The 26630-nt window shown below is 39.0% G+C and overlaps 1 protein-coding gene across 6 annotated transcripts in view; it reads left to right on the top strand.

The window, feature by feature from the left end:
* The window catches only part of WAPL (WAPL cohesin release factor), a 137932-nt gene that overhangs the window by 75361 nt on the left and 35941 nt on the right, over positions 1-26630 (top strand). For 5 of the 6 annotated variants that reach the window (XM_039553725.1, XM_019286556.1, XM_039553724.1 and 2 more), the window contains 3 exons: positions 795-1318; positions 14551-15597; positions 21359-21474. In XM_039553725.1, coding sequence (XP_039409659.1) covers positions 817-1318; positions 14551-15597; positions 21359-21474 — 1665 coding nt within the window. In that variant the 5' untranslated portion in view covers positions 795-816. The remainder of the gene's footprint in view (positions 1-794; positions 1319-14550; positions 15598-21358; positions 21475-26630) is intronic. The other variant, XM_039553726.1, reaches the window with a different exon arrangement.

A 26630-nucleotide genomic window follows, 5' to 3' on the forward strand; every position in this document is an offset into this window, starting at 1 on the left:
TAATCTGTTAATTTTCAACTTCTGCTCTTCCGAGCGAGCTATCTGTGAGGTGGCTGTGCTCATAAGGGCCAGTGAACAGTAATGGCTTACACTGGCCTGCTTAGGGTGTCCTCCATGTTCTTAGAAATTGATTGAGCAGTTCCTCTGTTCCTGCCCCTTGATGAGTCAGATTTAGTCCTGGGGGATTGCTGCGCACCAGTCCTGACCAGGACTGATGCAGATGGCAAAAACGACATCATGTTATCAAGTAAAACACTTGCTAAGTGAGTCTGAGTGTGAGAGGAGAACATGGGATGGATTTGTCATCATTCTGATTAGTTAGTATTTAAAATATATCTACAGCAACTTGAAATATTCTGGCAGTTTTTGTATTTAACTGGCAAGAGGTTTGTAATGCTGTGCTCTAGGGGGGACCTGCATGTTCATATGTGGTGAAAATACTGCCGAGTTGTTTCGTGAAGTCTCAAGACAGTGCTTTCTATACTTGTAAATATAACATTAAAGCAAAGCAATGCCATTCTTAGCAGACTTCTCCTAAGGATCCATTGTGCCATTGGTTTATAAATGTGCAAGCAACTGAATTTTGATTTATTTTAGTGGATGGTTAATGCAGAAACTTTTGCCATAATGACAGTCACATGTGAATGAGTGAGTCTGGAAAGAAGCAGATGATGGATCTGTTGCTTGTGTGGAATGTACATGCCTGTTGCTTGTTGGCCTGGTAAAGGGTGGAAGTAACAATCATTTGTACTAGAAGGTTGGTGAATTGATGTTTCTGCTTTCTTTCACAACAGAGAATATGAAACAGGAGCCAAAATGACATCCCGATTTGGAAAGACCTACAGCCGGAAAGGGGGAAATGGCAGTTCCAAGTTTGATGAAGTATTTTCCAACAAACGGACCACCCTTAGTACAAAATGGGGAGAAACCACCTTCATGGCCAAATTAGGACAGAAGAGGCCCAGTGTCAAACCAGATATTTCCGAAGTTCCTAAAAAACCCAAAGTTGAAGATGAAGTAACGGAGGATCCATTTGGATTTGACAGCGATGAAGAATCTCTTCCTGTGTCTTCAAAGAATGTGTCACAGGCTAAAAGCTCCTCTCAGCTGGAACCGGGTGAAGCTGCTCAGTCTGAGGACTTCTCTCCTCTACTTGAAGCAAACAGCAGAATTAATCAGCCAGACAGTGGAGAAAATGTTGCATCCAGTAAGTGCATACCTTTTGACAATACTGTCCCTCTCTTGAAAGAAAAGAGCACAAGCAGAAGTGTGGAAGATGGAGAGTGCAAGGGCAGTAGTGCTAAACTTGTAACTGCAGGTACGTTTGCTCAGCTCTCCATGTACTTCTGTATTCCTCTGATTTTTGCTAATCTCCCTTTAGACTGTGTGTTTTCTAGGGATTGTTAGGTGTTCTAATAAAACTGTGGGGCAATTCTTAATTGTAAACAATTGTAGAGGATACTCTGTTTAACTAAAAGCACTCAGAAGCATTCTGCATTTTACACACAGGTCTGAGGTCTTTGGCTCTGTAATCCGTGTGTCTGCAGATCGAGATACAGGGCTTTAGATTCAGTGCAGTATGTTGGTCCACTTAGTCCAGTTATTCTTTAAAACTGAATAATAATATTCCTTTTCTAAAATTGCTGAGTGCCGTTGCGGTTTTTAAACATGTATTTTGAATAGTGATGAGTTAGTGGTAATAGAATGCTTTAATTTATTGTGGGTGTGTGTTTACTGCCAGGTAGGTGCAGATACAGCTTAGAACATGCTTTGTTTCGTTGCTTGGGTGGAAAAAGTAGGTTTCTGAACTTCAGCTGCACAAACATTTTTTTGTTTGTTATTAGCACAACTATATCAATATGTACATAAAAAACTTCAGACCTGTGAAACTGAATTCTGTCAGACTTCTTTGTGGAGGTGTTTTTGGGCTCTGGAGTGTTTGTAAGGTATCTTAATACTTTTCAGAGGGGAGTTTCCAGGGCCCATAGAGCTGAACATCACTGTAATTTTCTTCAAGTCGTTCTTGGAAAAGATCAGATGTTATATCTCATGAGAGGTTTTTGTATAACGGGCTGAGTAAACCACAGCTTCTACAATTGGGTAGAAGATCACATTAGATGCCTAGATGAAGATGACACCTACTGACTTGCTCTGGGTTATCAAAATCAATTTTAATGAGAAGAACTTACATAACTTTCATTTCTCAAATACAGTAAACCCTAGGATCAGAAACTTGAGTGGAGTTGTTCAGTTGTAATGCAGTTAACAAGAAGATACCAAATGGTAGAAGGTGGGCACAGTTCAGTTATTTGTAATACATGTGTTAGGGATCTAATTCAAGAAAACCCAGGAAATGCTGATTTGAGCTGTAGTTTGACAGACACATTGGTGGGATGGGTAGTTGTCTTTTGATCTTATTTTTGCTGCTAAAATATTTCTTGTTTTCATATGATTTTCAGTAGCTGTTTCTAACTATGATTCATCTTCACTCTGGAAATAAAATTTATGGGATTTTAAAGTTTGAATATAGTTTTCATGAGAAGTGGAGTAAGTTCATCACCCAGTATTTGGTAGGAGAAGAAATAGTAACGAGTTTCCTTGGTTGTTAATGAGAGATTGTAGTAGAACAGGTTTTATAGTGAAATGGTTTCCATGTAGACAACCTTTGTCAGAACAGTATTTTTCAGGTTGGAAAAGAAAGTGAGAGAGCAGTGGGAAGAAAATGTGAAAGAGCTCTGAAAATTCATAATGCGTGAAAGGCCAAGAGACACAGACTTTCAGCAGTTGCATTGGTACTTCCTGCTTCCAGTCCTGTGGAAAATAATACAATATTTAGCACAGAAAAACTCACTAATTTGATGCTTATTTAAATTCTAGAACTCCTTGCTAGACAATACTATGTATATCATAAATACACAGCTCTGAACAGAAGGAAGCTGATGCATCTTGGTGGATAAGTCCATCCAGCTTTTTAATGTGGTGGTGGTCTGGATGCTGAGGGGGAGGTTACTTAAACAACAGTTTACTGAAGGAATTCTATTCCTGCAGGATTCTCTGAATTGTTACTGATTGCAGTTGAGCCAGAAGTACAAGGTGGATCTTGATGTGATGGTTCTGTTCTTTCAGACTCTGACTACATTCTGTTGACACCCAGTCAAATGAAGATAAAAACCCTTTCAGTATCTTTCTTCAGAAGTTAAATTCAGCTGAGAATGCATCTTTGCAGAACGTGCTAGGAGGGTCTTTGGTTTCCTTACCCTTATTTGAAGACTGCAGTCTTGGTGATAGTGTTTCTTTTTGTCAGTTAGTGTAAATAAAACTTGGATGGTTTAAGGTGCTGTTATGCTTGTGTGTAAACTGATCCAAAATAAATAAAAGTTGTCTCGACGTTGCTCGGCACACTGAGCAATTAGAGATAGTGGTATATAGTCAGCCAGTGTAAATGTAGGTACTTCAAAGGCTTCTTTGTTGTAGTGACTGTTGCGTAAAGTTTGATGGGGAGGCTCTTTCAAAACTACAGAGAGTTAATTTGATTGATTTGGGGTAGGGTTCTGGAGGAAGACGGGACTTGGGAGGAGTGTTATAGTGTATGTACCCACGTCAGCTGCTTACATGTCCTCGCCCTCCCTGTAATAATTTTACCCTTCCTGGTGACTCTTGAACTCTGCCAGGCTTAACCAGATTTGTCCAAAGGGCTTATAGATTCTTGAGACGGCAAGCTTGACTATTCCTGATGAGGAAAGAAAGGGTTGGGGGCTGGGAGGGGAAGCAGGCAGGTAGAAGAATGTTGATATTCCCAGAGTAAGGGGGACTGCAATGTGAGCTCAACCTTAACCTGCATAACAGCACTGTATCTCTGGGTGTGGGAAGCTAGGCTGTGTTGGTACTGATGTTGAAGAAAGTGTTTGTTAATTTGTTTTAAAGTGCAGTTTGCTAGTCCTTGTCCTCATACTGTCTAGACAGTGCATGAACGAAGGTCTCAGGACTCCCAGAGAGTGTGAGCCATCATGGTATCTTAATTCTTAACCTAGGTAGGATAATGCTGAGAATTAGACTGAGTTGAAAAACGTGACTTACCACGGCTATGCACAGACTGAGAGGTACAGTGAGTTCTGCTCCAGTTGTACTATCCTGCCTCAGTGGCCATTCCTTTAGGCATTAAAATGAAGATGATGCCTTGTCAGTTAATTTTAGCTAATGTTTGGTATTAAAAAGCAGTTGATTTTGGGGTTTGTTTTAGTAGTTGTGCAGCCATGTAACACAGTTGAGGATCTGTATCTTTTGTTTAAAATGGTAGAACTTACTGGTCTTCCTTTTTTTTTTTTAATAGCCGTCAGCTAGTGCTTGTACCAATCTCATTGTAAAGGCTTTGAGAAGCTCTTAATGTGGAAAGCTTCTCATAATCTTACCCTAATGTTGCTTGATCAAGACTTAATGCTGTCTGAAGAGTGTCTATGAGTAATCCTGTATGTAGCAGGTAATTTACAGATAGGGGTTTAGGTAAATTTGAAGTAATGAAGGACTCTTCAGTATTAATAGTTACTGTTAGGTTATCTTTGTGAAGGTAGGGAGAACTTGGTAGCTGGAAAGTAAGTTGTGTCATTAGAAAAATATCACACTGGTAATTCATATAAAGCAAAAATGCAGCTACCTCATTAGAAAATGAGGTTTTTATGAGAGAGTCTTACAGTAGGGTAAGGTGAAAACCTTCAGAACAATATTTGGATTTTTGAAACAGTCTGGTGGGATTATTTTTTTTTCATGACTGTTAAATTTACTCTTCAAGGCATAAACCCAAATAGTATTTCACACTATTTATCTGCACACAAGGTTTGATATAAAAGCATGGCCTTGCAGAGCAAATTTTCTAAGTTTGCTCTTTTAGAATATTTGTTAGCTTGTAGGTTGAATTTAATTTTTCAGATGAAAATTAATGTCAAAGTTTGATGAATTTTAGGAGTTGGTATGGCATTTCATAATTATATTTGTGTATCACTGTGTTTCACTTTGGATAGTTACCTTGCCTACTCTGGATGTTTGAGTTTATGGAAATACTTCTGGCATTGTAGTGCAAGCTTGGATTTTGACTCTGGGTGCTGTGATGATCTGCTGGCTTTTGCTTTTGTGCATGGTGCTGAGCTCTGTAACTCAGGCCTTTGGAGGGTCTGGTCAGAGGGTTTGATGCTCTTCAACAGAGAAGGCATTTGGGTTGATAAATGTTTGTCATCTCTGCATACCTCATGTTCCTGTTCATGGAGTATGAGAGAATATTCCTTTTCTACATTTATTCTAAGTGAAAATATTAGGTATTTAATCATGCATTAATGGAGAAGTATTTCAATTGAGCATGGATTAAGTCTGGTTTGTTTTAGAGCCTATGAATTTATTTCTTGAAAATGTGTTTTGCTTGCTGTGGAGAAATAGAATGGCTTAAAATACCTTTCCAGACTACAGAACAGCGTAGGAATTGTGTCCCTTTCTGCTGTGTTGTGATGTTAAGTACAAATTTTGTGGTTATTGTGTCACCAGTGATCTCTGAGACTCTTTAAGATTAAAAGAACAAATTTTTTTCCCCCTTAACATTAGGGCAATAATGAAAACAGCTATTCCTCATCTTGCCATTTGTTACTATGTACTGATATGCAAACAGGTTTTGTTCTGGCAGTAGTTTTGCTTTTAGTGCTGTAAGGGAGCATTTGTCTGTTGACTGCTCTTTGATTCTTTTGTTTTTCTGGGTAGTTCTTAATGCCCTCATTTTTCACTTGGGACCAGTGCACTTACAGGTAGCAAATCAAAATGGCAAGTGCAGTTCTTCTTGTGCTTATGCAGGAGCAAAGGGCTGTGGCTGTGCTCAACTACTTCTTGGCCCAGGATGCAGAATCTAGTTGTGGTTGGTTGCTGGAAAAGCACAGAGAGTGCAGAGTAAATGCAGAAAATGGATGCACTTGAGAAAGGAGATGGTTTGTCATCGAGTCTTCCTGACATACTATCCTGATAGTACCTTAGTGACTCTGTGCAAAGCCTCTGCATCCTGATTATGTGGGTGGGGAGCCCTGTCTTTAGAGTTAAGTTTCAACTTCCCAAATGCAGGTTTGTTACATAATTGCATTTGGCCCCCAGATTCGTCAGGGTATTCCTTTCAAATTGCTCTAAAACTTCTGTTTTGTGTTTAACACTGACATGGACATTTAAGATAATAGTTAGCTGGAGTAGTATCTTTTTTCCTCTGCAGAGTTTTGGAATGTAAGTTATTTACTTTGTGAGAAAGAATTCCAGTTTAGTCATTTTCTGTCCAAACATGGAGCAGAGTTGGGGGAACCTGAATGAGGTCTGAGCATTTGGCAGTCTTAGGAGACAGCTGGCAGCAGCCATGATTAAAAAGGGCTGCAGCTGTGCTCTGGCTGGGTCAAAGCATTAAGAAACTGATAGCAGAGAAGGGGAAAGGTCTGCCAGAAAATATGTGTGCCCGTAGAATTTGTGTTACGAGGTTTGTTTGGATGGCAGTAGTTATGATGGGCATGCAGATAGCTGGGGTTTGTCCACAGCTCCTCTCTTCTTTAGTTGCTTTTTGGTAAGTTTTCCCCTTTTGAAGATACTCCTTTCCCCCTGCATACAGAGTTTTCTTACTGTGTCAGTAGCACATGTTCAAACTGGTGTGATTATTGTTTTGGTTTTTTTTCCTCTGATACTTCTGTGGTGGTGGCTTGTTGGTTTTTTTTCCTGGGGTGTTTTTCAAAAGTCTGAAATGATTGAAATTCTGTTTAACTCTCAGTGTTTATACTTGTTTGCTAAAATGGCAATACAGAAAAAAGACCCCAGTGTTTAGGAAAGAATCTGATCTCTGCAACATATTTTTCCTAATGACAGGGCAGTTCATACTATGTATGTCCATGTACAGAGTACATGAAACTTTTTTCCCTTAATCTGTAATTGCCCTTTCCTATACAACAGTGAATTTTGCGATCCATACTTCTAAAATCATTCTTTCTTCATGGACTTGTACGATGAGCAGTTAGTTTTTAAAAGGTCATACTTTTGACTGCTGCTTAGTTTTCATGTTTAAAAAGCTGAAATAACTTTGCATGCAAAACAGTTGGTCAGTGCTTGTGGAAGAAAAAACCCTGTAAGGTGCATGCCTCTCAAGTGGGCCAAAGCATGCAGGCAAGCAGAAACCAGTTGGTAAGGAAGCTATTTCAGACTCAAACTGCTGAGGTCTTATTAACTGGATAGAAAATGTTCTTCAAGTTCAAACTTGGCTCATACTGCCTTTTAAGAAACTTGCTACTGTATTTATTAAAGGTTTTTGACATACTCATGAGTACTGTCTTAATTCAAACTGACTTAGCCTAAGTATACATTTGTTTTGACAATTTTTAATGCTGCTGTGTTATTATATGCTTTGTTTTTTTTCCATAGCATCCTAGAAAAGTTAGTGAAAACAAGTGTTTCTGGCGTGTGTGAGCCCCTCGTGTTGCCCATGACACTTAGTAGTGGTTAATTCCTGGCTTTTTCCTGTTGCTCTGAGCAACAGATGCCCTTCTGAGCTTGGAGTGAGGAGGAATGTGTCTTCATTGGACTTACCACGAGAGGTGAACACATGTCAGACTGACAACTCTTGTACTACAAAGTGCAGCAGTTCTTCTGCCCATTGTGTTTTTCCTCCTGAGGGTTTGCTGGGAAGGCAGTTGTGCTGAGCACACTGTGCTTGGTTTGGCCAGGTACACATGTACAGATTGATAAGAAGGTGGTATTGAGGGATGCAGTGACTTAAGGTACAATGAAAGATGAGAGATACAAGAATATCTAGTGATTGCTAGCCAAAGAACTAGAAGAGGAAGGGGTAAGACAGTATGTTGTTACTTCAAAAACCATCTGTCATACCATTAAAAATATTGCCTGAGATAAAGGCAAGGGATTAGTTCAGTGAATGTTTTCTGAACAAGAGGGAAGGTGGCCATGTCAGCTTTGCATCCCTGTGAAAGGCTTCCACTTCCATTTAAATACAAGGACTTTTTAGAAAGTTGTACACTGGCTGTCAAGTGTACCAGCGTGACACAACTTCTCAGAATGCCTCCTGGTCATGCATCTTCCCAGTGGAAAAAAGTATGTGAGGAATTATTTGTATGGCAGAAACGGGGGTGCAGGGTTAGAAGCAATAATGCAGTGGGTAGGGTTCAGCCATTCCCGGGCCCGAGCCACAGCACTGGGGGTGTCGTGCCAGCAGCACGTTCTGAAAACATGAAAATCTTGCTAGGCTTGGGCAGTGAAAATAATGGTCTAGTGGAGATGCTGAACAGTGTGTTATCAGACTGACAGGCTGCATCCAGGTGATTTGAGAGAAGGTGTCTAATGTATCTTCTGCCTTATGTTTAGAAGAATAGCTACCTGAAACAAAGACATGGTGTCACTGAGAGCTTAGTTAAGACTATGTAGGAAACGAATTAATTTTTTTCATATAAATTGCCTTAGAATTTTGATATTTAGGGTGCTGGAAAGGAAACAAGACAAGCAAATGATTCTTAAGGAAAATAGTGCTGTCGCGGCAGTAAATTAATTCCCATCACTTTAGGGTTTTCTGTGAATCTTTTTCTGCAAAAGAAGGTGCCACCTAAAACATCTGCAGAGTCATACAATGTCTGTCCCACCTGCATGCAGACTTGTTGGGAATTCATTTTGATTCATAGATAGTAAAGAGCCAGAATTACTTAAGAATTTGTAGTCATAGCTATGGATGTGGTTCTACAGTTTTAGCTATTTTAGATATGTCAACGATGAAACTGGTCTTGGGAGTCTAATCTTCTGAGACTCTTATGCTTCCTGCCTTCTGTTCATACCTGCTATCAGGCACTGCTTTTCAAGATGTCATAGGCATCAGTGGATACTGACCAATTCAAATAAATTTTGCCCATTTCATAAATAGTGTATTTTATATCCATAGGCTTTTTTTTCCTGAGTTTCCAAGTTCTTAAGTCATAGACAGAAAATGGAGCAAAGGAGTTTAGTCTGTAACTTTTCTCCTTACCAATCAAAACATTTCATTTCCAATGCATAATGAAATTTGTTTCCTAATTTGGAAAAAAGCATAACTTCTTTGCAGTTCCTGGTTTTCTGATCAAACCAGAGATGACATTGTGTGTGTCTCAGTTGGACTCTCTTCCTGGAAATGAGAGATGTGATGCAAGGACCTGATAAAGATGTCTTTTCCTTTGGCCTGGTCAGCTGCAAGGTGCAGAGTGAAGTGATGTAGCTTTATGCTTGAGACCGTTGGTGATGATGTAATGGAGCCATAATAAATATTTCCGAGTGCTCAGGGAGATCGGGCAGAGCAGTAGCTCATAATGAGCTTAACAGACTGTTCCCTCCATCCTGTGTCAGTGATCTGTTCATGAGCTGTAGCCTGTTAATTGTGTGTGCCCTCAGTAGCTGCAGGGCTCTGAAGGCCTTGCATACAATTTTTGTGGGTTTAATCTTACTACCTTCTTTTTCTTGATGTTTTGTTTTCTTGCCACCACATCTTGGTGTCTATTGGAAGAGAAATCAAGAAGAATGTAAAATTGGCATCATGCCACCTGCCTGCTCTCAAGATTTCATTGCTTCTGATTACCTTTAATATTTGCAGTGAATTATGTGCACTGTGGCCAATACTAAAAGAAACCTAGTTTAAGATTGTAGATTTGTTTCCTGTGAATATTCATCATGTTTCTCTCAGTATTAAAGTGAAGGCTTGTACAGCTACTTATGCAGCAGTGAAGGAGCATAAGAGTTCATGCTGCAAACGCTATAGAAAGGCAGGTGCCTTTTGTTTATAGCTTGGAGGATACTTTGCTTAGCTTTAATTACAAATTGCTAGAAATGAGAGAAAACTAACCCAAAGTTCAAGTTAGTGGGGCTAACGTGTAACACTGGCAACTGGTCCATGAGTACATAGGAAAAAGTAAGCATTTATTTTGCATATATGGTATTTTGACCTTGTGGCATGGTTTTTTAGCATACCAAGCCTAATATTGATTGTCCTTTTGTGTTCTTCAGTTTCCTACTAACATTTGTGCTATTCAACTGGTTTTGATTAAACTCAGAGTGGTAAAAGAGAGATCTCAAAGACACAGTGCTGTTTCAGGTGTCATCGGTGCCCTTGCCTCTGTGTTGCCTGCATGGTGGCAAGGCAGACGAGGTTTTAGCTGGGTCCCTAATCCCTGGGGAGGCAGCAGCGAGGGGCCGAGCCGGCACATGGAGCTGGCACATGTCGCGGTGCGTGATCCGCAGCGGGTGCTCTCCCCTGCCCGGCCACACCGGCCGCTGTTAAGGAGGCTGCGTGAGCTCATGGCTGAGTTGTGGGGCAGCTTTGCCCTGTGAGCCCCGAATCTGTTCAGGATAGAAATTTACAGTAGGAGACATTGTTTTCACAGCCCAAGATCCTGCTCTGTGCTCCAAGTAACTTAAAAACAGCAAATAAGGTTCTGCAGCTCTACCACTGAATTGTTAACAAAAGCATATAATGTTTGACTGTAGGTAATTAGTGTTAGAATGTTAATGATGATTTGGTTTTTATGGAGCTGAAAATTATGTTTTCAGGCTTGGAGCCCAGTAACTTAGTCTTGTAAGTTAAATGGAAATGAAAGAAAAGTGAGACTGGGACTAGGCTGGAGGATAGATGGACTATGGTTGCTTGGTTTTCTTGCCCGGAAGAGTGTTTGATTTCCTAAAGGATTACTTTGTTTTGGGTTCCATTTTGGTATATGCTATTCCTGAAGGATCAGGGTATGAATTGTTAACTCTTACAGCTTCAGTATTTGGTGGAGTGTTTTATCTTTTCTCCAAACTTCAGTGTTTCCTCGTCAAGTAAGAAGTCTCTGTCAAACTTTTATTGTTATAGGTACTTAAAGAAAAAATTAAGTTGAAATGTGAGACATTTTAATGTCAGAATTTTCAGATGTTGAGCTGAAGGATGTAGGTTTCTTACGTCTAAAAAAATTAATTTCTCTTTTTTTAAAAAAAAGTGGGGTTTAAGTCTAGAATTGCATTCATCATTTTGTCCATGATCTTAAAAATGAAAAGGAAGGAGGTAGTACCACTGGCTACTTGCAGTAGTCATGAGGCATTTACTGTCTTTGTAGGATGTATAGAGTAACATTTGTTCCGTCTAAGAAGTGAGTGCTTACAGTGTTTTTTAAAAATAAGCTAGGAACAGAATGTTATCTTTATATCCATCTAGTCTAATCTGTGTAAGTAGAGACACATACTTGTTAAATGTTTAAAGGTTTGTTACTGAAAAAGCAGTGGGCTTTTGACAGCTCTTATATTCCTGCTGTTTGAATGTTTGCCTATATTGCCTTATATAAATTGAATATCTTGCATTGTCTGAACTTGAAATTTTGTCTCTAGGGATAACTTTACCAAGGTTATTTGGAACAATAATTGTCATCACTTAAGTATAGTTTTACAGATTTGGTAATATGCATCTGTGTGTGTGTGAAAACATCTCATTGTGCTTGGTGGAAAGAGTGGGAGTTTTACTTGTTTGTTCTTGTTTTTTTTTTTTAATTCATCAGCAATGCTGAAGACACCTCTGTCTTGTTAAGTAGCATAAAATAAAGCACGAGGCGTGTATAAAGAGATACGTTTATCGCTTCACGTTTGATACTGACATACCAGTCATTTAGATTGGTTCTCTTATACTCTGGTAATTAAGTTTTAGAGATTTAAACAGAAAATAAATCATGATTACTGCAGAACATTGTTATGGTTCCTAGGTATATGGTGCTTTTACTTGGGATGGGGAGTTATATGCTGTTGCTGATTTTAAATTACTTGGGACACTTATTCTGGTATTTGATCCCCAAAGGAGCCTAATTGCAGTTAAAAATGGGAGGAGATGTTCCATGCTTCTCTTGGACTACAGAATATCTAGTAATTCACAGTTAGTTCCTTTACTCATACTTTTTTTCCTACAGTCATACCAGCTTCTGCTGTAGTAGTTGGTACCAATAAATACTGTAATTTTTAAAATCAGAGTTATTTGAATTGCTGTTCCTGTACACCTTTGGGCAATTAGGAAGTGATTAGCAGTGCTTTCTGGTATTGAAGGTTTGGGCTGACAGCTATTGACCCACTGATGAGGTGAGAACAGTGGCTTGACAAAGTATCCTTTGAGGAGGTATTCCTCTAAATGTCACGGCTTAGTTTTCCAGTAATGCATTGTGGTGATCCAGTTTTAAAGCCAAACTTTCTACCTGGTGTACACTGAACAGTTTAGTGGTTACATTTTCCATCAGCCTTGCTTATTACTGGAGATGGAAAAATCTTCCTGGTGCAGTTGCTAAGACTTTTGAAGTACTGTGTGTTTTTAAAATTTTGGTGCCCCAAAATGAAGGGGGAGGTTAACTGCCACTTTTTTGCTGTTTAGGAGTACCTTGGTGTGCTGTATTAAATTAGGAACTGAAAGGTAAAAATGAGATGCAACGCTTTGCTGATGCTTACGGAATCTTCTCAGACAGCTTCAGGTTTTAAATTTAATTTGCGGTTTTTCACACCTAAGTGTTGTGGTAGTCTTCAGCTTCACAATAATATTAAACATATGGGAGAAAGGAACATACTGTATACTGTCAAACTCCCTCCTTGGTTACAGATTCATTTTGGTTGTTCCTCTTGGATTATCACAAGCATGAGATTGAAATGGGAATAACAGTATTACTTGTATAACATATTGATACGGAAAAAAACCCCCCGAGATTCCATCACTGAGATGGCAGGGTTAGGGTTCTGTGTTCTTTGAGGAATTTAGTTTTGAGTTTTGCATTTCATGTATTCTGTGAAAAGCTTTTTTTATTTCTACCTGAGTATGTATACTTCTGTGACAGACCTCAGCTGGACTCCCAGAAAACTTAGATGCAGTTTGTCAGGTATTACTTGTTCTGGTTCCCTGAGGAATTTTAGCAAGGATTAAACCAATTTCCTGCAAAACTGGATTTAGTAGCCATTTCTTTTACTAGAATTTTCAGTATCTTAAAGTTCTTCTATAAAACATATGTGCAAGGATGGCATTTAGATGATGCCATTTTTAATTTGAAAACAAGTGAGCCAAAGTCCCTGGAACAGTGCCAATGCTCGTTTCCCTTGTCAGGAGGTTGAAATCTTCTAGTCAGTGCTGTGCAACTTCTCTGCCACTTGGGTAAATGGAAGCTGATGAAATTTAATGTGGTCAGGATTAGTGCTGAAGAGATGCTTAAGCCTTCATTTTACGGATGAGTTTAGGAAGCCTTTGCTGCCTAAAAAATTGGAACCTTTGAGGTTGCATTCTGCCAGTGGAGCCCCTTTTATTACTGTAGTGTTCTGCATGTGTCTTCTATGCATGTTCTAGCATTTCTGTTTTCACTTGGCCCTGTCCCAGTTGCTTCTGGGTCTCCAGTTTATCCCATCATGTGCTACTCTTCTATGCACCAGAGTCTTCTGCATTGTCAGACTTCTTATCTTGCTTCTCCTGGCTCAGGCAGCCATTCAGTGGCAGTAGTAACGGCAGGCACCTGGGTTCCTGTGCTTGGTGATACTGTCTCAGAAATTTCCAAGAAATTCTTAATTCCTGGAAATAACCCTCTTATATTGCTGGGTATCTCTGTGTGTGTGTGTGTGATGTCAACAGCAGAGGATGGCCGATGCAGTCACTATGAAACTCTGGTACCAAATCCACCAAGCTTTTGTTGGTATTCAGGGAAAACAAAGGCAATGGTTTGCCCACCAGTTTAGAGGACAACAGGTGGAAGACTTAGTACTTGCATTACCTCCTGGCATTACTGTTGTGTGGATGTTGGTTGGCTGGAAACAAAAACTTACAAAAACTGACTTCTTAGAGTAGAACTTGTTCTGTTGGGGAGTGTAAGATGTGAGTGCAGCTATGGGTTGGAAAAGTGCAAGAATAATTTCTGGCAGCAGCTCTTCTTCAGAGATGCAGAAATTAATTGCAAAAACCTGAATTTCAGAAGTGTTATAATTAAAAATGGTGATGAGAATTGCATTTTCTCTATTTCTTTTGTAAGTCCAAATATTTTCATTTGAAGCAGCAAAATGCAGTGACAGTTGCTGAAGCTGTATGCCTTTTTGTTCAGGGTCCAAGAAGGAAATCATTTTCTTGCATAGTGAGAAAATGTGTAGTTGTTCTTTATCTCTAATTATTCAGTGTAAGTCAATTGTGTGTGAAACTTCAGTAATTTGTCTTTTCTGAAAATTTCACCACAGAATTTCTCCTTTTTTATGTAATTTGCCTTGGTAAATAAGTGGTTGTATTTAGGGTTTACCACTGTCTTTTTCATTATGCACATATTTTCAGTGATGCTTAAAGTTATTTTTTTGGTAGAAATTTCAAGAAGACTTTATTATAGCAAAACCTTTAAACTGGAGGGCTTAAAAAATATAAACCAGGTGGATAAAGACCTCTAATTTTTTTTTGTCAATGATCACTGAATATTTTTTGTTATATTGTGACTTTTCAAAGTTGCCCACATGGGTGACTATTTTTTTAATATTTCATTTTAGTAATAAATACATCTTTTCTTGTAGATAAAATCCAGAACTTGAAAGAAGATAATGGGAACAGTCATTTAATCTATGACAATGCTGAAGAGAGTAATAAAACCAATGCTGAGACTACAGACACTTCTGGATGCAACACCGAAGCCAAGGACTTGCCTGATTCTTGGGACTCCCACGTGGGAAAAACAGCAGACTCTCCATCAGAAACATCTCAGACCAAGGGGCCACTAAGAACTCACTTGTATGAATGGGAGGATGAAACTGAAAACACCAGAACTGGAGAGTATATATTAGCTTTTGACAATGAACATCTCTCAGAGGTGAAGAGCAAGGATGAGGAGTGCGATAAAGAAGATAGTGAAAATCCAAAGGAAGCCATTAGTGAAGAACTCGTGCAAACTATTCCTAGGCCAAGCAACTGTAGGACATATTGTCGATCCAACAAAGCAAAACTGCAGGGGGCAACAAATTTTGACAAGCTAATGGATGGCACTAGTCAGTCTTTATCCAAAGCAAACAATGAGTCAAATAATGATGGTCTGAACCCAGGAAAAAAAGTTTCTTTAAGTAGTGGGACCAGTTTTAGAGGGACGGTTGGACGGACTAGAGACTACACTGTTCTCCACCCGTCTTGCTTGTCAGTTTGCAATGTCACCATCCAGGATACCATGGAGCGCATGGATGAATTCACCACAGCAGCCCCGACTGACCTGGGCGAAGCTGGGCGCTTAAGGAAAAAAGCAGACATTGCTACCACAAAAACTACAACCAGGTTCCGACCAAGCAATACCAAATCCAAGAAGGATGTCAAATTAGAATTTTTTGGGTTTGATGATCAAGATGAGGGAGGGGGAGATGAAGGCGCCTCTAGAAGTTCTGGGAGTTCCAATTACAAAATCAAGTACTTTGGGTTTGATGACTTAAGTGAAAGCGAGGACGAAGATGAAGAGTGGCAGGTAGCAGAAAGAAAGGCAAGTAAAAAGCGAAGTAGAGCTGTACCATCTGCTTCCCTACAGTCAACCTCTGATGGCAATGAAAACTGTTCCCAGGATAGCCAGCTCAGTACTAATGCAGGTCAGTAGAACTCTTTTGGAATACATACGTGACATTTAATTTTAATTGACTTCGATATTTTGTTCTTTTTGCAGTGTACCTAGGATTTTGTCAAGCAAATTCCACTGGTTTGGAAATCTAACAGTTAAATTCACTTGAAATCTGGCAGTTAAACTCACTTCTCCTGTGGTCCTGTGTGGTGTTTCATGTCTCTCTTGAAGTGTGTTTTATGGCTCTTGATCTCTTGCCAGAGGCAGAGGGTTTTTTTCTTTTCAAACAGAAGATTCATACCTTTTCGGTGTGTTGAGCATACAGTATCTATACCTGGAAGCAGGTATCGTCCCACAGAGCCTCCAGATCAACCCACAATTACAGAGCTGAGTGCACATATTTAAGTAGCTCTGAAGAAACGGGAAATACCTTTTTCTGCTTTTGAATGTGTTTTTAGGCAGTTTGGACCTTTTATCTGAGGATGCAAGACTCGAGGGAGAGGCTGTGGGGACCCGTGGAGTGCCAGTCAGATAACTGGCTTTGGGAGAGCCTCTGATATTTCTATTTCTGCTCTTGTTTTCAGTTTTTAGGTATCTCTCTCCTCTGTATAGGTTGGGGAGGTGTGTGTATGTGTACTCACACACATATATATGAGTAAAACTGTACACATGGCAGTTGCTGAGCAAATTCTGGTGGTTAAAATCCTTTGCAAAATGAGACTTGCTTGGTGGTTGGTTGGGTCCTGTTGGTGAGGAATAACTTTGGTGGCAGGTTGCTTTTGCTTTGAAAAAGTCTAATGCCAAAGAATCACTTGTGTTGGAATAAATATTTCAAAACACTGCCACTGTTCTATGTTCTATGTTCTATTTTGGTCCTCCATTTTGGAGCATGAAGCATGAGAAGTTTTATCTGCTTACTGAAGTTGTTACATTTTAAGACTTGGGCAAGATGTATTTTATTATGATAGGGAGAGAGGGTTTCAATCTAGCCTTGCAAATGTTGGAGAAGCTGGGCTTTTTTTCCTACAAATAGCTTCTGCTAATATAATCCAGAAATAAAATTTCAGAGGAAAAAATGTTCATTTCTCTGTTCTAATTTTAGCTGTTTCTAAAACCAGAATTTTCTGTAAGCCTTTTGATCAAAAGTAAATGTCACTGCTTGGGTTTTTTTGTGGATTTGAAAGGAACAAATGGATACTGATGCTGTACGAGAAGATTGTGTTTTCAAACAAAAAAGACCATGATTTGTTTTCATAAAACTTAGTTACGATGAGTCACTTGGGTTCCAGCCTCTTTGGAAAATGGGTTTATCTTACAGGGCTGCTTAAGAAGTACTCTTAGTCCCTGTCTCTAATGAGTCTTTGTTCAGCCATTTATTCCAAGGGAAAAATTTGCTTGTGCAGTTAATGCAGCTGAGATGCTGACCCATCAAATAATCCTTTCAGCTGCTGTCCTCAGAAGTCTCAAAATATCTACACTTTGCATTTGGCACTGCATTCACCAAGTAGGCCTTTATACTCCAAGGTATCACAGGTCGTTTCCCTGAAATATTTTCCTAAGAGATTTCCATGGTACAGGGAAATGTAAATTAATGTTTTGTTTGTTCTTAATGCACTTCTCCACTCAGGTAAGACCTACCTTTCAGTGCCTCTGCTGAGAGGTGCTTCCCCTTTATTTTGCATCTCCTTTCCTCATTTGATTCTTGTTTTGTGCTACTGTAAGCAGGTGAGATTTGACTTGCAGGGATTTTTTTTTCTGAAATTTGAAAGGGTGATGTCCTGTAGGACAGATTATGAAAACAGGGAGTCTGATGCTGCCCTAAAATCTGTGGGACTCCTTGCTAAAGTTCACACTGTCTTCTCTCAGACCTTTGCAAATTTTGAGCATGATGGTCACTCAGAACAACCATGTTAAGAGTCCTTAAATGTAGTGATGCTGAGCCTGAGAATTTATTAAAAACTTCTGGATCTAAGCCTGAAGTTGCAGTAAAAAGTGTCATCGCTCTGAGTATCTTTACATACTGGAAAAATGTGACTTGTGCTTCCATGAAAAATGCCAGCTTTGACTCCAAGCCTGAGAGAAAGCTTTCAGAACACCTTGCATAATGTAACTCTGTCCTGAAATGATGAACAGTACTGAGAGGTGCTAAGGCTACCTGAGTTCTGTATGTGCTGTTGTGTTTTTTGTACTAATGAATAAATCCCCAGATAAAAGTCCAGTGTTCCTATTCCAGGTTGACAGGTGAAATGCCAGACTGCCCTGGAAGAATTTCAGCCCTGGAAGTTCCTAAGACTGATTTGGGTGTTCCATGCATAAAGAATGTTACATGGCATAGTCAGTTTTTCAAGAAACTTCATGCTTTTGATGCTTTCTGTCACAGCCTTACTTTGCCATAATACTGGTTGGGTTACTTGCCATCATCTAGGTGTATTTTTATGAAACATATTTTAGAATCTTAATTTAAAACATCTGACAAAGATTCTGTAAAGGAACATTATAAAGGCTATTCCTTTCAGTCTAGTAGTTCAGAGAGGGAAAGTAAGTTTAACAATACATATTTAAATGTTTCTGCAAATGAAATTTAAGAAAGCGCAAAGACTACAGGAACAATATTTTTAGTGCAGGAAGAGTTGCAGAACAGATTAATTCGATTTTGGCTAGACCGTCTTCCATTGAAAATCATTTTCTGTTGCTCACTTCTATGATAGTCTTTTCTGCTGAAGTGGTTAAAAAACACCAAAAAAACCCCAAACAAAAGCCAAGCAATTAAAACCCCCAACTCTGGGAAAAAAAAGCTCCACCTTTTAAATTCTTAGATGCTTTTACCACATTTTTCTTTTTAATGAAAATACTTCATAACTTTATTAGCCTTAGATTTTTGCTGAAGCATTGAGTTCTAGTAAGTTTACTTTTTATTTTGCCATTGCAACCTAAAATTCTCTCAATTGACTCTGTAGCAGCCCAGTGAAGCAAAAGCCCCTTTGGCTTGTGAGCCTCCCAGCTGGATCGTGCTAGAATGCCAGGGGCTAAAAGTACTGGTGAGACTTTCCTAGATTTGAAATTACTTTTGTCATTTCAGTTGCCAGAGTACAGGATGACTCCAGTGAGGAGAAGCTTTTAATACTGGAAGAAAGTGACTGACTTGACTGTAATAATCAATGGGGAGTTGTATCCAAGAGAAATCTATATTGCAGCTTAGTCTTTTGCTTTGTAAATCAGTTCTGATATCCAGCTTAACCTTTGTGTCATCTATTCATTTTTCCTTTCAGTGATCAAGATGAGATTCCTATAGTCTTTTTAGGTAATGTAGCTTTTATATATCAGCATCTAGCACTCAGTTCTGGGGAGCCAACGTTCCGTATTTTTTTATGCTTAATTCCTTTGCATCTTCTCAAAAAATGACTCACCTTCATTGGGTAAGTGTTTTAAGCCAGTTAAAACTGCATCAAAGTCCTCAAAGGCAGAGTCCTGTTTGGATTTCAAAATCTTTTGCAGAATTACCCTGAGACACTTTAAAAAAACTACGTTGTTGTTCCCCAGGAAATTTACTGTGGTTGTTGCCTTAGTTGGTCTTTGAACATCTTTCCAATTCTATCCAAGACAGACAAATTATCTCAAAGATTATAAATGCCTTGAAAATGGTTGGACAGAGGGGAAAAGGCCTCACATGCTCCCATACTGAGAAAAAGGTCATTATGACCAATTTCTCTGCGAGGGGGCAAAAAAACCCCTAAAAACCATACAGGAGAAAGCCAGTGGAAATCAAGCTTCAGTAGGGTCACTGCTTACCAAACTACTCGTGTGTTTGCGTCTCTCAGTTAACAGAAGACTTCTCCCCCGACCCTATTTAGTTTGGATTAAAAGTCTGCTAAGATAATGCATGCAGAGTGCTTTTCAGGTATCTAGAAGGCCTCCAAAAGCATTGCTCAAATAAAAGTATTCCAGGTAATCTTACAAAACTAACAAGTGTTTGATGTGCTAGCAACATCAGAAAATGCAGAATTATCCTATTGTAAGTAGGAGTTGAAATGTTTTTATCAAGAAGTTTCTTTGAATTTAAAATTGCCTAATTTAAATGGGATAGTTCAGAATCACATAGAATTCAAACAAGGAACCTTAAGATGGTGTTAAAATTGTAGCTTATTTGATCCAGAGCACTGTTAATCATTATTGAAGGCAATGCCAGGTCCAAGTCTTAGCACAGGGCACAAGTTACTGTCCTCATTTGGTGGGTGAAACATTTTGTGTTTCTAGAGTCACTTGCATATTTGTAATGGCTGTTGTCAAGTAAATTACTTTTTAGCTTTTAATTTACAATAGGAGAGTCCAGTTCTCTTGGTTTGACTTTCTCTGAGAATTGCATTCATGGCCTGACTTCTTCCAGAATACTTCAGGATTTGTAAGGTTGTATATCAAAGCAATTTGATTTTAGTCCTTAAATTGGCTTCAGCAAGGACTAAGTTGTCTTTTACATAGGTTTGGAAGTAAGTTTGCTTTATTTAATGGAAATTAGTCTGTAGTATTTTTCCTCAGTTACACTAATTTTATCAAACATCTTTTAGAGTCAGTTGTTTTCAGAGGGGCTGTTGGTGCTGTGTTCTTAGGCTCTTGTGCTCACATGACACAGCTACACTGCAAAGCAGTGGGATGGAATGTGAGAGGCTGGTTCCAGGAGGTGCCTTGCTGCAGGCATCCTGCCAGTCCTGGTGCTGCCAAGCCCGTTGAAATTTACTGCAATTTGGGAAACTCTGGAGCTTTATTTTAAGAATACTTATATTCCTCAGACAAGTTTTGTGTCCTTGGGAGTGCCATTAGAAATTTGGTTGCCTGCTTTGCCTTTGCTTGCCTTCTTACCCAGCTTGGCTGGTCCTGTGTACTGAATGTGAGTGCACTTGGGATTAGAGTAATTTATCCTGCCTGCTTGTGTTTTTGCAGTGCGCTTTTCAAACAGTAGCAGCTTCTCAGGAATAGATTGGTTTTCTAAACAGTTAATCAAATGAAACAATGCTTCTCTGTGCCTGTCTTTATTTCCATCTTGAAATTTGTGGTAACTTCTGGTTTGTGCCGAATAAACCCTTTCCCTTGTCTCCAAGGGAAAATGCTTCAAACAAAACAACACAAGTTTAAAAAAAAAGAGAAAGGACAAAAATTTGATGACTGTATTGCAGATTTACAGTCCAGGTACTGGAATCAGTGGTAAGGCAAATATTGAATCCATTGAAAGGCCATGTCAGCAGTTTCTTCTAGCTGACTCTTTCCTGAGCTGATGACCGTATTGTTTTCCTGTTTACAGCAGAATAAGCAAATATAAACAGGCTGCCTTCATAAGAAGTGAAGCAAGATCAATTCTTCAGTTCTGTAATTGTAGTGTGTTCTTCTAAGTCTCTTAATCTCACCATTTTGAAGAACCCAATCTACTGTTTTATTCATCTACTGCTCAGAGCTGTAGCAGCAAGCCAGCCATAAGTAAGCTCATGTAAAAGGTAACCTGGGATTTACAGGAGTTTGGGATGGGAAGTAGTAGCCTGAAGCTTACCCAGTGGGCAAGAGGTGCTGTAATAGTTGTGACTGTGTACCTTGTCATGCTTCTATGCATTACTGCAATCCAGTCAGTAAGCCTGAGCTGCATCCAGGACAGTGCTTGGCATTAAAGCTGGTGTTTCTGATGAAGATTGATTGTTCATGATGTAATTTCAGAAGCTATACATGTGAAATTGTCAGATGCAAGAAATGCTCTAGCAGCTCAACAGCTTTTAAAATGGTTGTTTCATGTCTGTATTTACCTTTAACAGATCTGGAGTTTTCAGAGGATGCATCTGGTGTGCTTGAAGGCAATAAGAAATCCACAAATAAACAAGGTGATAAATCTAAGGAAAACACCAGGAAGATTTTTAGTGGGCCAAAGCGGGTGAGTAATGATGCTGAGACCAATGCAAAGTTCTTATTTTAATACGCTCCTCAGTATTGATGTTTCTTCTTCTATATGCAATGGGGCTTTTGTCCCAGTTTATATCTGCACTTGAGATCTATATGTTGGCCTTTAATATTATTTCTGGAAAAGTAAAACATTCAAGTGCAAAATTTTTGTATTTATTATTGGAAGTTTCACTTTTCAGGTTCACATTACTATTATGGAGAACCAGACTTGTAATGTAGATGCATTCCCTGGAGATGATTGTTAAAACAAAGCATCAGTAAATGCTGTGTATTTTACTTTGTGACTTGTTGGTGTTTTGGGGGGGATTCTTTTAGTCTCTTTTCTTTGTTCTCTCAAGGAATATCTATCATATTATAGAATTGAACTTTCCTTAAAACTTCAAATTAATTGTGCACTGGTATGGTCTTTATGAGGATAAGTGCCTTTATAGCATTTGGTGAGATTTCCCTTTAATTAAAAAAAAAAAAAGTAACCTATCCCACCCCAGCCTTCCCAAACTGTGTAATATTCAGTGTGAATTTGCCCTTTCATAGCATGAAAAGAGCTTATTTAAAATGTCAGTTTTAGATTTGGTTTATCTTACCTGTCATTATAGGGTACTCAGTATTTTGAGGCTTTTAAAAATGTGCATACAGCAAAAATTGAGTTTAGCCACCAGGTGAAAGTTTGCAACAGGGGGATCCATGTCATCTCCATTAAATGAAGCTTTTATGACCTGAATGTCCAGGACAGCCATTCCAATGCTTAAGGCCTTTTCATGAGCTTTTTGCATAACTTGTCCCTGTCTCACCATTGTTGCAACGCACAACTGCTCTAGCAGGAGAAAGAGGGAAGTGAACTTGTATTTCTGCTTTCCCTTTGAGTTCCATAGGTTTTGCAAGACCTGGCAGTTGTATGGTATTATAGAAACTGTCTTTTACATGTCTTCAGAATGTGCTCATCAGTCCAACAGTTCTAAGAAGCTTTTAAAATTATTTTTCCTAAGGAATCCTAGTAGTTCCTCGTGAAGATAGCTAATTACTTGTGTTATATGATAGTTTAACTTGAAGTAATTTTTCAAGGTGCCTTTTTTGTTTTGGTCTTCTAGAATCAGAAGATTTATTATCTTCCCAGTTGTGTTGATATATAATGAGTTTTCATTTTAAGAAATGAATCTGTGAGTGGAGAAAGGATGACAAATCTGGTTTAGTTCTCAAAACACGCAGGGGAATATTTTCATGTGGGAGGATACATGACCAGTAGGTCCTGTGATGCCCTTTGAAAAAGAAGTGTCACTTGTTGCTTTGACTTTGGACAGAATGGGAAGCTCTTGCCTCCAGAGTTTGGAGTTAGATAAGTGAGGAGGGCGTTTTCAAAACTGAAATAGTATTTCTTGAAGATGAAAGTTCCTCAGCTTTTGCTGATTTAAATAATAATTTTTAAAAATTCAGCTTCTTATCAGTGAACAAGTTACAGTACACTGAGAAACAGAAGTACAGGAAGTGTAAATTTAACTGTAACGTTTTCAGCTGTATTTTTTAACAGCATAAAACAGCTGTGGGTGTTCTGGTAAATACAGAATTTAAAAAATAATTTAAATATTTATATGCTTCAGATATTCTGTAATAGCATTTCATGTGTTTCATGTTTAATTTTTATTCTTTAAATCCCTGAGATTTTATGTGAAAATTTATATGAAAATTTAATTAATTTTGACTATATATATATAGTGAAATTACGGGGGGGGGGGAGCCTTAGAGCAATATCATATAAGAGAGAGTGGTTTCAACTCTAGAAAATTCTCAGTTGGGAAAAAACTTAAGTGGGAAAGTTGAGAACGAAGCGGGTTTTTTGACCCTGTAGTGATATAATGGAACTAGAAGTAGATGTTGCTGTAATTGAGATTCAGATTTTAAACTTTAATGTTCTCTAATCATACGGCTGTTACATGGAGTTACTAAGGAAGCTTGTAAAGCTTGTTCTGATGGTAATTAGAGATGCTATAATTATCTTCCTAAAGTATGGGTATAGACTCTTAATCTTAGTTGTATCTTAAGGGAATTTTCATTCTGGGAATAAAAAAAAAAAACCAAAAAGAACTAGAAGTATTAACCTGATCATAATAACTAAGCAATCTTAAAAAAATCTCTGGAACTTCTTTACTGTCTCAGCACCATTTATTTTTTCTTGTAGGAACTAGCAGATGCAGTATTAAACATTTTCTGTTAGGTGGTGGTATTCAGAGCTGTGACACTGCATCAGACTGAGCTGTCAAGTAAACATCTCTGTTACTCAGGAAGCAACAGGTGCTATCATTAAATTTCAGCACATCCAGAAAGCGCAAGTATTTTTTCCAGTTTGTATTCAGCAGATCTCTCACCCACGTTTGTGGTTTTGAAAACTTGACCATTGTCTCCTAATGCTAAAGTTCAATTCTTGAAACTTTGAGTGTATGTACAGTAAAATATTACCAACATCATTGACTTAGTGAATAACAGTGTTTATAAACACTGCTTTTATTTACCATAAGGACTGAAATCACTGCCTGGTTGCAGTAGCTGCGGACATTAAGATCGGTGAGTAAAGTCTCAACCAGAGCCATGCTTTTAAGTGAATGAAACCTCTTTATCCTGAGCCTGAGTTATAGGAGGAGTGTTACATTCCATAGCAACATAATTAAGTACTTACAGTGCATAAATATTGGCATTACTTGAGTTGCAAATCATGGGTGTGAAGTATACATGAGTAACATCTGCAGAAGTTTGTTTGCAGCTGTTTACGATTTTAATTCAACTGGCTGGGTAACTCATGCTCTAGCATGTAAGTTCGGGAACTCTGGATACACCCACCTGCTGGCCCCTTTGAGCTTAGTTCCCCTTCTACAGATGAAACAAATTTTCCATTAGCAGGCAAACCCAACAGAGTAGACAAGAAATTTTTTGTTGCTATGGTCCAAATCTACTGAGAGTAAAGACTTGAAAGTAGGGAGCATAAAAATTATTTCCTGAGATTTCTTGCTCCTGCTGCTTTCCCAACAGAGTTTAGCTAGTCAGCAACTGAAGAGAAACAGTTTTTCTAGGAGTACTGTGGAATGGTTTTCTGTGGTCTTATGCAAAATATCCGTCTCTAATGGGAACCTGAAAAATGCCAACTTAAAAGTGTAAGATAAGGAGAGCTAGTCTATCCCCAAACTTAACCTTTTGATTTATCAGCCCTAAAAATTAATGATTCTGTGTAGTGTTTTGTGTCAGTTCAGTGTTTGTGTTGTCCAGCATGTTACTAGGGACCACCATCCTCTGAACAGCACATTTTCTGGGATGGCCCCTCTGCTCTTAAAATGTATAATGAGTGATCCGCAGCTCTGTGCTGATCCTGGTTCTGCCTGTGGCCGTAGGAAGTCAGCCTAGACGTGGTGAATAATGATTACCTTTGAATATCTCAAGGTAAGAATTTAGATGGAGTTGCAAATCATAGTTAAAAGGTATGGAGCCTTTCAGCTTGAGGGGCCTGGGACGGAGAAACTATAATCTTTCTGTTACTGCTCTTCAGGACTGCTGAGGCACATGGGAAGACTTAGGGAGCTGCATGAAGGAGACAGAGGAGGTACAGCAGGAAAAAAAGCACTGACTCTCTCAAGTTGGCATGACTGGAAGCAGACTCAGTCTTATGTTTTCTCAAAGTAGCATGAAATTTCAGTTAGATGGCTGCTTTATCAGTATTTTTTTTTTCCTCTCCTTTAGAGTAGGTGAATTTTAGAAACAAGTCCTTTTGGAATTAATTTCTTAGATGTTGATATCTTTTGCACTGAGTGTATTTCATGAAGCTTCCATGCTACTATAGAATGCAATTTTAGCACCTATAAAACACTGAAATTTTCTTGAGAGTGTGAAATGTGCTTTTTGTGATTGGTAAGATGAGGAAGAAAGTGCTCACTTCATGGTCAGTCTACGTTGGTGATTCATGGACTACTGATCAAACTAAAAACTAACCTGAAGGCTAATTCATTGCTTAATGACTTATGACTCCAGTTAAAATGGGCATATTTCAATTAAATACTAACTTTTGCAATGAAAATTTACTGTTTATAAATTACTTTAAGCTAGCTCAAATTTTTTTCTTACTCTCTTGTATTGCTATGCCCAGAGAAATGTCTTTAAATTCACTTGTTGAAATCTTAGCCCTAGAAAACCTGCCTGGTTTGCGACTGTGTACACATTCCCACATGTGCCCAGTGAATGGGAATACATCAGTGGGCTTTTTCTTTTCCTCTCCTTGTGCACATATTGGCTTGTACATACAGGAAAAGGTATGGTAAAACCTCTTTGCCACTAAACTGATTATCTTGGTCTTTCCTTTGGCCCATTCAAATACTGGACCACAGAGTTTCCTGTGTGTGCTGGTTTTGGCTGCAATAGAGTTAATTTTCTTCCAAGGAGCTCTTACAGGGCTGTTTTGGGTTTGTGCTGAGAACAGTATTGGTAGTACAAGGATGTTTTTGTTATTGCTGAGCAGCACTTACACAGAGCCAAGGCCTTTTCTGCTCCTCATCCCACCCTGCCTGCCAGGAGACTGGGGGGTGCGCAAGGAGGCTTGGGAAGGGACAGCTGATCCCAATGACCTAAGGAATATTCCATACCATATGACATTGTGCTCAGCAATATAAAAAGCTGGAGAAGAAGGAACGGGGCACACACCTTCGGAGTGATGGCCTTTGTCTTCCCAAGTAGCTGTTACACACAATGGAGCCCTGCTTTCCTGGGAATGGCTGAACAGCTGCATGTCCATAAGAAGTGGTGAATGAATTCCTTGTTCTGTTTTGCTTGCATTCATGGTTTTTGCCCTCCCTGTTAAACTGTCTTTATCTCAACCCTTGTGTTTTCTCACTTCGACCCTTTGGATTCTCTCCCCGGTCCCACTGGGGTTCAGTAAGCAAGGAGCTGGGTGGGGCTTAGTTGCCAGCTGGGTTTAAATCACAACAGTCCTTTGAGGCTCAGTGGGTGTGAGATAGTGACAGATTTGATTGGGATGTGCTAGATCAAATTGACAGCTGCTAGTGCAGTTTAGCTTTTAATTGGCAGGTGTCTGCTTGCCATGGGGCTCCCTTGCCTTGCTGTATGGCATGGCCTAGTGCTCACTAGCAGCTGCTT

The sequence above is a fragment of the Corvus cornix genome, chromosome 6, assembly GCF_000738735.6.
Source record: "Corvus cornix cornix isolate S_Up_H32 chromosome 6, ASM73873v5, whole genome shotgun sequence".
NCBI classification, from domain to species: Eukaryota; Metazoa; Chordata; class Aves; order Passeriformes; family Corvidae; genus Corvus; species Corvus cornix.